Genomic DNA, 12,179 nt, shown 5'->3' on the forward strand with positions numbered 1-12,179 from the left:
TCTATTTTTTGTTGCAACAAGGTCTTCCTCTTGCTCAGGCTGGTCTCAAACTCCTGACTTCACCAACCTTCTTGCCTAGGCCTCCCAGAGTGCTAGGATTACAGGTGTGAGCCACATGCCCAACCTAATTACTTCTGTCAAGAACTCTTTGTGTATGCTTCTGTAAGTGTATAAGGGGCATAACAGGTGTATTGCCCACCACAAAATATTTAGAATATCCAATAGTGCACATTAAGTACACTGTGAATTATACACATTATTAATGGAATCTAAATACTAACATATTTTACTACAGTGATTTATTAACTTGTCATCTTTTTAAAAAATACCTCCTTACTTAATGACTATAACTTTGCAGGTCCAAAATCATACTGATGTCTGTGATGTCTTTGCCCTTTTTAAGCTATCCACCTTCCGGCTCTGTGCCTGTGGCTCAAGCAGCTAAGGCACCAGCCACATACACCTGAGCTGGCGGGTTGGAATCCACCCTGGGCCCCCAAAACAACGATGGCTGCAACCAAAAAATAGCTGGGTGTTGTGCCGGGTGCTGGTAGTCCCAGCTACTTGGAAGGCAGAGGCCAGGAGTTGGAGGTTGCTGTGAGCTGTGATGCTACGGCACTCTACCAAGGGCAACAGCTTGAGACTCTGTCTCAAAAAAAAGAAAGAAAGAAAAGAAAAAAAGCTATCCAGCTCCAGATTGCTTTTGTAAAAAGGTCATAAAAACTCTTTCTCGGTGGTGCCTGTAGCTCAAGCGGCTAAGGCGCTGGCCACACACACCAGAGCTGGCGGGTTCAAATCCAGCCCGGGTCTGCCAAACAACTACAACCAAAAAACTAGCCGGGCGTTGTGGCGGGTGCCTGTGGTCCCAGCTACTCGGGTGGCAGAGGCGGGAGACTCGCTTAAGCCCAGGAGTTGGAGGTTGCTGTGAGCTGTAACGCTACAGCACTCTACCAAGGGCTATAGCTTGAGGCTCTGTCTAGTGGACTTTCTGCTTTGCTGGCGGTCCGGGAGGGGCGGGGTGAGTGGGGCGCTCCCACGCAGTCCGGCAGCCTCCGGGCTCCGCATGCTGCTTTTCTGGGGGTGGAAGAAAAGGGCAGGTGACCCGGCACCCTCTCTTGCCACTGCCCTCCCAGCCTGCGACTAAAGTCTCTGTTTTTATCAGCCTCATCTCCCCGCATTCTCCCCTCAAGCCCTCCCCTGCTTGAGGAGAGATGTTGATTCTGGAAGAGTTGGGACACGGAGGCGGGGGTGGGCCGTCCCTCCCCATTGTTACTCAGCTGCTAAATAAATAACTGGAGAGAAAAAGTTCCTCAACCTCCCCCCCCCACAATTTTTTTTTCTTGTGTAACATATACATAAAATTTAGTAAAGTTTCGAACTCAGCGGAATTGTTTTTCACATTGTTGTGCAACCATCACCACTATCTCCAAAACTTTTATCATCATCCCTACTTGAAACTCAGTGCCTATTAAATACTAAGTCCTTTTCACTCCCCGAAGGTGGCTGCTTTTTTCTATCTGGTATTCCTTCATTTTAGTAGCAAAATAGTGAGCTTCTCTTCCCCCTACCCCCATATACTGCCGGCTACAACTTCACAGGAACTGTAAAAGCAATTTTTAAATCTGTGAGCTGTGAGGCCACAGCACTCTACCCAGGGCTATAGCTTGAGGCTCTGTCTCTTGTGGACTTTCTGCTTTGCAGCGGTCCTGGAGGGGCCGGGTGAGTGGGGTGCCCACTCAAACATTAAATATGGTTCCCACTTGACTTTTCATCCTTATTGCTGTCCAGAACCCAAGTTAAAGTCAAAGTAAACAGTTGGCATTCACTGTTTTCTCCTTTCCATATCTCTGTTCACGTCATTCTATTTGGAATGTCTTTCTTACTTCTCCCATTCCTACCTATAGCTGTGGAAATCCTTTAAGGTTCAGCTCATACTCTTAACTTCTGCATGGTTACCTGCCTCAGATGGTAGCAATCTCTCTGCCCTACAGCTATTATCTATTCTAAACCAATCATAATAGAAAGTTTATACTGTAGTTATGTTCCTTTTAATACAGCAGTTCTCAACCTGTGGGTTGAGACCCACAGGAACTGTATTAAAGGCTGGCAGCATTAGGAAGTTTGAGAACCACTGCTTTAATGTCAACCACACTGAGTTCAAGACAGCATTATGCTATATTATTTTGCTCATTTAATCATTTCCATACATTTTTTCATTCAACCAATACTGTCCATTGTGTATAAAATGCCCAACAAATGTTTGCTGGATATATACAATTCTAAATCATTGGGCTTTAATGAATGAGTCATTAAACCCCCCAGGTCTTCCACTTAAATTATAAAAAAAGTAATTGTATTTATTTCTGGTTGTGTTCCAGATCATTAATAATCATCTGTAATATGATAATCCTGTTTCATCAGTTATCAGATAACAAAGTCTATTTCTGAATTAAATCATTTTGCCAATCTGTAAATTTAATTATACAATCAAATGTGAATGAGTCTGTTGATTCTAAGAAAGATTGCAATGCTCTAGGTAGTCTTCATTACACAATTCCCACTTAGAGGCAAGACTGTGCAGGTATCTTTTCCTTAAGTTCCTGTATTTTCATGGGATGTCTAAGAGAACAAAGTACACGCGGAAGGGAGTAAAAGCTGGTAGGAAGTTCCCCAAGTCTGGGTAAGTGCTTTTTCTCTACAATTAACTCCAGCTGAGTTATGGTGGTCACTTTGCTTCTCGGCTTCTCATTATTGGCCAAGCCACTCCCAGGAAAAGAAATGGTTATGGAAACATGGTTTTGCAAGGGATGCCTTTACCCTGGACTCAGCACCACCTGTTTTCCAATCAGAGCCGAGTACTGCGTTCCTCCTGTCTTCCTGTTTCATTAGAGACCAATACATGCCAGCAAATTTAACTGATTCCAACGGTAAAGACAGGAATAATAAACACCATCTATATTGCTTTACAATCTACACTTCAGTCATTATTTCAAGCGAGATTTTTTTTTTTTGTTCGTTTTTGTTTTTTTGCAGTTTTTGGCCGGGGCTGGGTTTGAGCCTGCCATCTCCGGCATACGGGGTCGGCGCCCTACTCCGTTGAGCCACAGGCGCCGCCCTCTTTTTTTTTTTTTTTTTAGAGACAGAGTCTCACTTTATCGCCCTTGGTAGAGTGCGCTGGCGTCACAGCTCACAGCAATCTCCAACTCCTGGGTTTTAGGCGATTCTCTTGCCTCAGCCTCACGAGTAGCTGAGACTACAGGTGCCCGCCACAATGCCTGGCTATTTTTTTGCTGCGGTTTGGCCGGGGCCGGGTTTGAACCCGCCACCTTAGGTATATGGGGCCGGCGTCCTCCTCACTGAGCCACAGGCGCCGCCCTCAAGCAAGCTTTTCAACAGCTCTGTGAAATAGGTATTATTTCTACTTCAGAGAAGACAGCTCATGAGCTACAGGGACCGTGATCCAGGGCTTATACTCAAATCCGGAACGCGACACAACTCCGAAGCTTTCGAGAACGAGCCACGCCACTGCTACTGCCAACACTTTCCCACCTGCTTGGAGTCCAGGCAGCGGTTACCTTCTTGAACTGCCATTTGAGCGGTAATCAGCCGCCATTCACCTGCTTTCCCCAAACCAGGAAAACATCCGGGGCGCAAGTGCGCGTTGAGCCTTTCCCTGTCCCGAAGCTCAGTACGTACAGGGCGAGGCCCAAGTCCTCTTACCCCAAGGGTTACCCAAGAACCTGTACTGAGTATTGTTTGGCTGACTAGGATTCCCAATGCCCGCCCAAATTCAGCCCTCACCAAAGTTCCCATCCGCGATCTCACCAGCCCCTGCCCTCACAGGCCGCTCTAGCCCCGCGCGTAGCCCGCAAGCTCATTGCTCCCGTTTGACGTCATCAGCCGGCGCCGCAGCGCAGTAGCGGGCACGCGCAACCGAGAAGATGTCTCCGACGCCGCCGCTCTTTAGTTTGCCCGAAGCGCGGACGCGGTTTACGGTGAGCTGTAGACGGGAGGTTGGGGCCCTGGCCTGGCGCTGTCCTTTGCCTTCTTCTCCCTGAAATTATTCGCATTTTGCCTTGAGGTTCAAAGCGAGGCGGAGGTTTGTCCGCCGCAGCTCCTGCTCCTGGCCCGGTCCAGAGGGGCCGAGGGGCAGGGAAAGTCGCACTACCTGCCTCTGCCGTGAGTCCCCCGCTGTCCGCACCCGCCCACCCGCCGGTAGGTCCTGGACCCAGCGTTCTGGGAGATTTAGCGCTGGGTGTGGGCAGCTCATGTGCAAACTGCCTCCGGTCCAGTCCAGCCCCAGGGCTCGCTCAGCGGGGCAGGTGTCTCTGGAACTGGCAGGGGAGCTGAGGAAGGGGCAGGGTGGGAGTGGTTGCAGCCTGGAGACTTGGTTCCTGCCTGCGCCTTGTGAACTGCCAGGTGGTTGTTCCGGCCGTCTGCTCGCCAACCCTTCACCCTCAGTATCTCCCCTCTAATGGATACATACGGAGGTTCTTTTTAAGCGGGAAACGGCTTATTGTTAGCTCATGTAACTATAACACTTAGCATTATGAAGTAGACTAAGTTTTATTTTTCTTGACGCATGAGATTGAAACTGACACGCCCCAAAAGTTAAGTGACTGACTTAACTGGTTTTTCTGACTTCGGACCTGTTATTCTTTTTGTTGCCCATCACAGTGACGTACGTTTGAAGAACACTGTTCCGAGTAGTTTGTTTTCGTCTGTAGCATTTACACCAACATTCCCGTGCGTGATCAACCATTTGGATAGGTTGTTACAGTGATGCTAGAATGAAAATTCTGTGAAAGAAAATTGATTCTTTGTAGTCAGTTTTCTCCTTTGCAGGTATTTTTCTCATACAGTGGTTTGTTTTTTGACGCATTGTATCTTATGTCGTCAGAATGGTTTTCTTCGTATGCATTTTGCTACATTGAAATTTTGTTAAGAGTAACTGTTAAGAGGGCGGCACCTGTGGCTCAAAGAGTAGGGCACCCGCCCCATATACCGGAGGTGGCGGGTTCAAGCCCGGCCCCAGCCAAAAACTGAAAGGAAGAAGAAAAAAAAGAGAGTAACTGTAGGAATATTCAAGTTCAAGGGCGGCACCTGTGGCTCAGTGAGTAGGGCGCCGGCCCCGTATACCAAGGGTGGTGGGTTCAAACCCGGCCCCGGCCAAATTGCAACAACAACAGAAGAAAAAAAAAAAAAAAGCCGGGCCTTGTGGCGGGCGCCTGTAGTCCCAGCTAAAAAAAGAATATTCAAGATCACATTAGCCCTGAAAAGGGACCATTTAATTGGAGATCATCTATTCCAGTGCTTTCAGTGTGCGGTGAGATTACCTGGAAATCTTGCCAAATTCAGAATTTAGTTCAGTATTATGGAATGGGGCCTTAGATTCTGTGTTTCTAGCAAGTTCCCAGATGATGCCACCACTGCTTCTGCTGGTAGTAGGATCTACAGCCAACCTCTTATTTAAGGAAAAGGCATTTAAGGCCAGAGAAATAAACACAAAGAGATAAAGGGATAGGCCTCAAGTTATTCAGCCTCTTAGTGGCAGAGTCAGGAATGGACATTTCCACTATATATTTAACTCCTGTGAGGTAATAAGATGACTTTCTTATGTGAATTTTCACAGAATGAATGATTTTGCAATGTTTTTGTCTTTAACTTATGACTACTTTAAGACAATTAGCAGGCCCTTATGTGTCAGGAACTGCAGTGATTAAAATTCTAAGGGAAGGTAGGACTTAAGTGGGTCTGGGACAATGGATAGAATTTGGATGAGCAGGTGGGAAAAACACCCTGAATGTGTGAATACACTAGAATGAGCTTGACAGAAAACGATGAAAGACCAGGCACGGTGGCTCATGCCTGTAATCCTAGCACTCTGGGAGGCTGTGGCAGGATTGCTGAAGCTCAAGAATTCAAGACCAGCCTGAACAAGAGCAAGACCCTGTCTCTACTAAAAACAGAAAATAGCTTGGCCTTGTGGGGACTTCCTGTATCCTACCTACTCGGGAAGCTGAGGCAGGCTCACCTGAACCCAGGAGTTTGAGGTTGCCGTGAGATAGACTGATGCCATGGCACTGTAGCCTGGGCAAGAGACTCTGCTTCAGAAAAAAATCAAAAAAGAAAATGATGAAAATGTTTAGAGTTTAGTGCAAGGGATGTGTTAGGGAGTAATAGGAAATAAAGTTGTAGAGATTGAGTGGGATAACTCAAGGACCTTGAAGGAGCTATGAAACTTCAAAACCGAAATGTGTAAATAAGGAGCCATTTGGAGGTATTTTTTTTTTAATGCAGAATACTCTCTTGAAGGTGATATTTTAAAAAATAATAGGAGGAAAAACCTAGGGTGAAAAGTCTATGTGGGAAGCTTTTGCTGTATATAAAGTGAAGATCTGTAGCATCAAGTGACATTTGGAATAAGGATTACCCAGGAGAATGACTGATAAGTAATTTTTCCCAGGCATAAACATTTTTTAGTTAGAACATATATTGTCAATAAAGGATATGTTTTTCAGTTAATAATAAGCAAAATCTTTTCCAATTATTTGCCATGTTCATTTTTCTAGAAGTCTACCAGAGAGGCCTTGAACAACAAAAATATCAAGCCATTACTGAGTACCTTCAGCCAATTACCTGGCAGGTAAGGCATTGATATCTATGGAAAATACTTGCCCAAATCTTTATATTTACCCTGGGCTGTTTAAAAAATGAGGTTGCCTTTTCTTTTTAATAGTGAAAATGAAAAAAAATGTACCCTTGATCAAGCTTTCAGAGGTGTTCTAGAAGAAGAAATTGTAAGTATGCTTTTTCTGTATTGTTGAAATTTCTTGTTTCTGTATTGTTGAAATTTTGCTCACAAATTAATAAACCATGTTATTTTAAAAATGCTTTTATTCTTAGAGTGGATATTTTAAAATTTGTTGTGTTTTTTTTTCCCCTAGAGTAAGCTTGCTACCTTGTGAAAACTGAGTAATGATACTATAAGAGTTTTGACAGAACAGGTGCAATTTCAGGGTTTGATTTAATAAATGGAGAGAGCTCTCTCCAAGTGAGATAAGAAAAGTTGACATGAGGTCTTAGCAAGATCTAGAGGTTGAAGCTGGGCTCTCTCAATTTGCTGTGTAAACAGTCAAGTCCTATAATGGCACGAAAGATAAAATCCAAAAATATTGAGCTTAGGAGCTAGGATTCCATGCTCTTATTTTCCTATGGCATCCTCGTCATCAGTAAGAATCTGTAAATAAGGCCTCTCTATTGTCCATAGAGAACATGAAAAATCTGAATTTATTCACCAATAAATAAATTGAGTAGGGCACCTGAATGAAAGGAAGATTTTCAACCATTCATTCTTTGTCAAACTGAGATGGGGTCTTCAAAAACTGTATTCTCTTCTGATGCCCATAATGCAGTGTCCCTTGCTCTGAGATAATTCTAGATCAAAAATGATTCTTTGCCTTTCTCTGGACTTAGTTTTTTATTGGGAGGCATTGGGCAAGTTATTTTGCTTTTCTGAGTTTCAGTTTCATTTCTAAGCATGGAAAATGCCGTTCTCAGTGTTGTGTAAAACAGTGAATGAAAATTCAATAAATGCTGCTTATTGTGATACCTCCCTTTTACATGGCATTAAGATCCTCCCTCAGACATACTGATGTGCCAGTACATTAATTCCCCCGGCCCCACCCCTGCCCTGTGCCACTGAGTTATGGCCTCAGCACTTTTGTATTTGAATAGCTTATAGCTTTAATCACACTAATGTAATCATTTTCCTGAGACCATTGGATTTTGAGTGAGTCACTTATTACTTCACATCTGCAATTATTGATTCTCTACACTACTGCTTTCTTTTTATATTTTCATCCTAGAAAATCATTTTATCTTCTAAAAGAAATATTTTTATTCCATATCTGTTCAATGTTTTTATTGTTATCAAATTAGTCTGAACTCTTGCCCTTAAATTGTTTCTCCTCTGTTGGTAGATAAATCATTCATCATGTGAAAACGTTTTAGCTATTATTTCTCTTGCTATTGGGGGAGTAACTGAAGGTAAGTATGGTTTTGTTCTTTTTTTTAAAGTTATCTTGGATATGACATGCTATATTTCAAACTTCTTCTCCCCATATCTCTCCATCTTATTTTATTCTTCAAGTTCTGCCTTACTCACCTTTGCCAAGAAGTTGTCTCAATCAAATTAGTTTACGTTAGAGCAGTACCCTGAACCCCACAAATGCATCAATGTACAAAGTTAATGATTTAATAAAAAATAATTTAAAAAATTAGTTTACACTTATTTCTCTTCTCTACTATTCAGTGTACATTTTGGCACTTTCTTTGTTCTCCAGTTGTTTCGTTCATTCAATAAATATTTATTGAGCCTCTACTGTGTGCCTGGCACTGAACGAGGACTAAGAGATCAAATGTTAATAAATCATATTCATCACACATAAGGAGCTAATAGAGGAAACAGATAGATGCATGTCTTACTGTGGCTGAAGTGGGAGTGAAGCATGGTTGGAGAGAATAGAATAAAAGTGACTGTAAACTTGAGTCTAAAGGAGTCAAGAAAGACTTAAACATGATGAAGTGTATGAGAGGTGCGACAGGAGGAATGAAGAGTTTTTCAGACAGAAACTGAGAAGGGAATAGCTATACAAAGACCAAGTTCAGAATGGCTAGAAAACCGTGTGGAGCAGGAGGGAGAGAGAATAATGAGAACACTTAGGAAAGAAGCAGGGAGGGGTAGATTAGAGTCATTTGTAAAGGGGTTTGTATACCATGGTAAAGAGCAGCTATGGGAGAATAATCGCAAAGGGAGACTGCCAGCAGAAAACTAGGCAGGGGCCTGTTAAAAAGGGGGAGTGGCAGTGTGGGATAGTTTTGAGAGATCACTATCCCACCCTGCCACTCCCAGTTCCTGTCAATGTTTACTTAGTTCATCAATCAATTTGATATGTTACTCTTGTAAGGATGTTCTTAACACATGAAGTTTTTTTAACATAAGAACTTACATATTTAGAACTTTTGGTTGAGAAAGGAGTACTTATGAACTTAAACTATAAATAAAGACTTATAAATAAAAACTTAAATGCTTATTTTTGTTTTAGGGATAAATTTCTTCTTGCAAGAGATTATTATTGTTTATTTATGTGACATGTTTTCAAATTGTCCATAAATATGTTTTCTTAAATTCAATTTGGCAAGTTTATTCAGTGTCAGACACTTTGCTGGTTTAAAACATATAAAAATGCCTACCCCTTAAAAGTCTATAATACAAAGGTAATTAGGGTATGCCAAATGCTTCAGTAGATTAATGTACAGTGCGCTTCAGAAGCATAGATGAGGTGGCCTAGTCAAAGATAACAGGGAATTTTCTAGATGAGCTGAAATTTACTCTGTGCTTTGAAAGATATGACAAAGAAGAGGAAGACTTTAGGCAGAGAAAAACATAGAAGGATGAACAAAGCATGGTGTCTCGGAACTGATGAGGGGTATCTGTGGCCAAAGATAAGGTAAGCAGAGACATTGGTGCAGAAGCTGGAACACAGATTGTGAAAATTCTGGTGAATCATATAGTGGTTCTGCACCTGCCAGCTCATTAGAACCATTAGCGAATCTATTTTTAAATGAGATTCCTAGACCTTGGTTCTACTTACTCAGAATCTCTGGCAATTAAAATTTGGTTCTGCTGACTCAGAATCTTTGGCAGTTAAATTTTGGTTCTGCTGACTCAGAATCTTTGGCAGTAAAATCTAGTTAATTTTTTTAATTTCTGTAATTATTGAATGTGAGCTCACTTAATGTCAGACTAAATTGCAATTAAAGGCAGAGTGTGCCTCTCAGATCTCTCAGATATGTAAGATATATAAAATCACAAAATGTAAATGATATTAGAGACTTAGGAGGTCATCTAGTCTAGTCTCATCCCTGGTTTAGCCTGCCTCTCTGCTCTAACATCATCAGGAGTGATCGTCTAGCCTCTGCTGGATCATGCCCATCAATGGAGCTCACAATTTGCACCCTGTTAGTTCTGATCATCAGAAGGTTTCCTTTATGTTGAGTTGGAATCTGCTGCTTCATTCCACCCACTGACTCTTAGGCAGTATCCCTCACATCACATTCCAGATGTGATCTTACTAATGCAGAGTAGAGCTGGATGTATTATTTCCTTTTTCTCAACTTTCTGTGGTATCCCTAGATTCCTCCCCATGCCCCCATAACATGCTTAATTGACTACTTTTCTTAAACACTGTCGAGTATTTGTTAGTACCCATTACCTTAAAATAGAAGAATGAGTAGGGATATCAAAGCATTTCTTGCTGATCTAAATGACCATTTCTCCAGAAAAATCTTTAATTTATTATTGTTCTCTAATAACTTTGACTTGAGAGGTAAACAGTAACTTTTTACTTTGCCATTCTTCCCCCTGAAACAATACTGTTACTGTAAATATTAAATCATAGTTGAAATCAATGTTAAGCCTTTTTGTTATCTTTTTTGATAACAAATTGCAAAGACAATTTAGCAACATTATAGAACATGTGGAAATGAAGTAAGGGAAAATACTAGTCATAATTCCTCTACTTTTAAAAACTACCACTCATTTTGGTATAATGGTTTAGTTTCTCAAGTCATTTTTAAAAATTGTTTCATTGCCTTTTTTACTTAACATTGTATCATAAGCATTTTTCCGAGTTATTATAGTCGTGATAACCATTGGCTGCATTATATTCTTTTGAATAGCTTAGTGGTGAAGAAAAGAGACTGTGGAGCCAGACTGCCTGGGTTCGTATCCCAGCTCTGCCACTTACTGGCTCTGTGATCTTGGCCAACTTATTTAACCTGTGTCTCAAGTTGCCCGTTCTGTAAAATGAGGATAATTATGTGATCTTCCTCATAGGGCTATAAGATTAAATGTGTTCCTGTACATAAAGCACTTGGTGTGCCTGACATATAGTAAATGCTCTAGATGTTGTCAAGAATTATTACATTATCATCATTACATATCAAAAATTACTTAAATGTGTCCTAGCCTTGTTATGAGTGACAAAGTGTACTAAGATATTCTTCAGAATTATTTTTCAAAGATTGTTTTACTCTACAGCTTTTTAAACGTTTAAATTGGCTTGTGCTCCACTTGAAGGTATTTGTACCGCATCTACGCCTTTTGTATTGTTGGGAGATGTTTTGGATTGTCTTCCTTTGGATCAATGTGATACAATATTCACTTTTGTGGAAAAAAATGTTGCTACTTGGAAATCAGTAAGTAACTTAATTTCTTTTCCTGCTAATGTTATCTTTCTATAGATTCAAAGTTCTGAGGGTAGATTTTTTTTCTTATATTTCTAATATTGCTGATTGCCAAAAAGTTTGTCTCTGAGAAAGAATTATTCATATATTGTGCTTGCCTGGAAACCACATGTAGAGAAATCCTTGAAGTACAAAATTTGATTGAGTAGTAAAAATTAACTTGAAAATTTATACTTTGACGTGTTTAAAACAGTGTCATGTTTTCTATCTGAAAATATTTTATTTCATTGAAAATGTTATTTGTTAAAAAGAAAGTGAAAGTGGCATAGTAGATACTCAGCGCATGTTAATTTTTTAACATTTTACTTCCTGTGACTTATTATTGAAGAGTGTGGGAATAACTTCTAAAGAATAGTAATAAGTTCTGTCTTGATTTTAGAATACATTCTATTCTGCTGGGAAAAATTATTTACTACGTATGTGCAATGGTAAGTAATTCTGTGCTAATTGAGTTTTTTTTTTCTTTAAATGTATATATGGCCAGAGGCCGAGTATGGTGGCTCATACCTATAATCCTAATGTTCTCAAAGGCTGAGGCCGTAGGATCACTTGCCCAGGCTAGTCTCAAAACTCGTGGTTTCCAGCAATCTACCTGCCTCAGCCTCTACTCCAGTCAGTGCCAGGATATAGGCATGAGCCACAGCATCTGATTATCTTCATTTTTAAGTAACAATCCGATTTATTAAAATTGATCATTCACTTTAAACTATTTTTCTTCTGGGTATAATGAAAACCAGAAAAATTCAGTAAAGTTTATCTTGTTCATGCTGAATTTGTTTTCTTCTTAAATTATGTTTTTGCAGCAGTAGTTTCTACCCCCATCTTAAAGACTGTTCTTTAAGAAAATACTCTCAACAAACTGATTAAGA

The 12,179-nt window shown here is 41.0% G+C and overlaps 1 protein-coding gene across 1 annotated transcript in view; it reads left to right on the plus strand.

Moving 5' to 3' along the window:
- Positions 1–2,104: 2,104 nt before the first annotated feature.
- Positions 2,105–12,179, plus strand: part of THOC1 (THO complex subunit 1) — a 74,970-nt gene continuing 64,895 nt past the window's right edge. Inside the window, exons 1-6 of the mRNA XM_053571402.1 lie at positions 2,105–3,995; positions 6,573–6,646; positions 6,740–6,800; positions 7,983–8,049; positions 11,144–11,262; positions 11,690–11,738. Coding sequence (XP_053427377.1) covers positions 3,942–3,995; positions 6,573–6,646; positions 6,740–6,800; positions 7,983–8,049; positions 11,144–11,262; positions 11,690–11,738 — 424 coding nt within the window. The 5' untranslated portion in view covers positions 2,105–3,941. The remainder of the gene's footprint in view (positions 3,996–6,572; positions 6,647–6,739; positions 6,801–7,982; positions 8,050–11,143; positions 11,263–11,689; positions 11,739–12,179) is intronic.

Source organism: Nycticebus coucang, chromosome 19, assembly GCF_027406575.1.
Source record: "Nycticebus coucang isolate mNycCou1 chromosome 19, mNycCou1.pri, whole genome shotgun sequence".
Taxonomy (NCBI): Eukaryota; Metazoa; Chordata; class Mammalia; order Primates; family Lorisidae; genus Nycticebus; species Nycticebus coucang.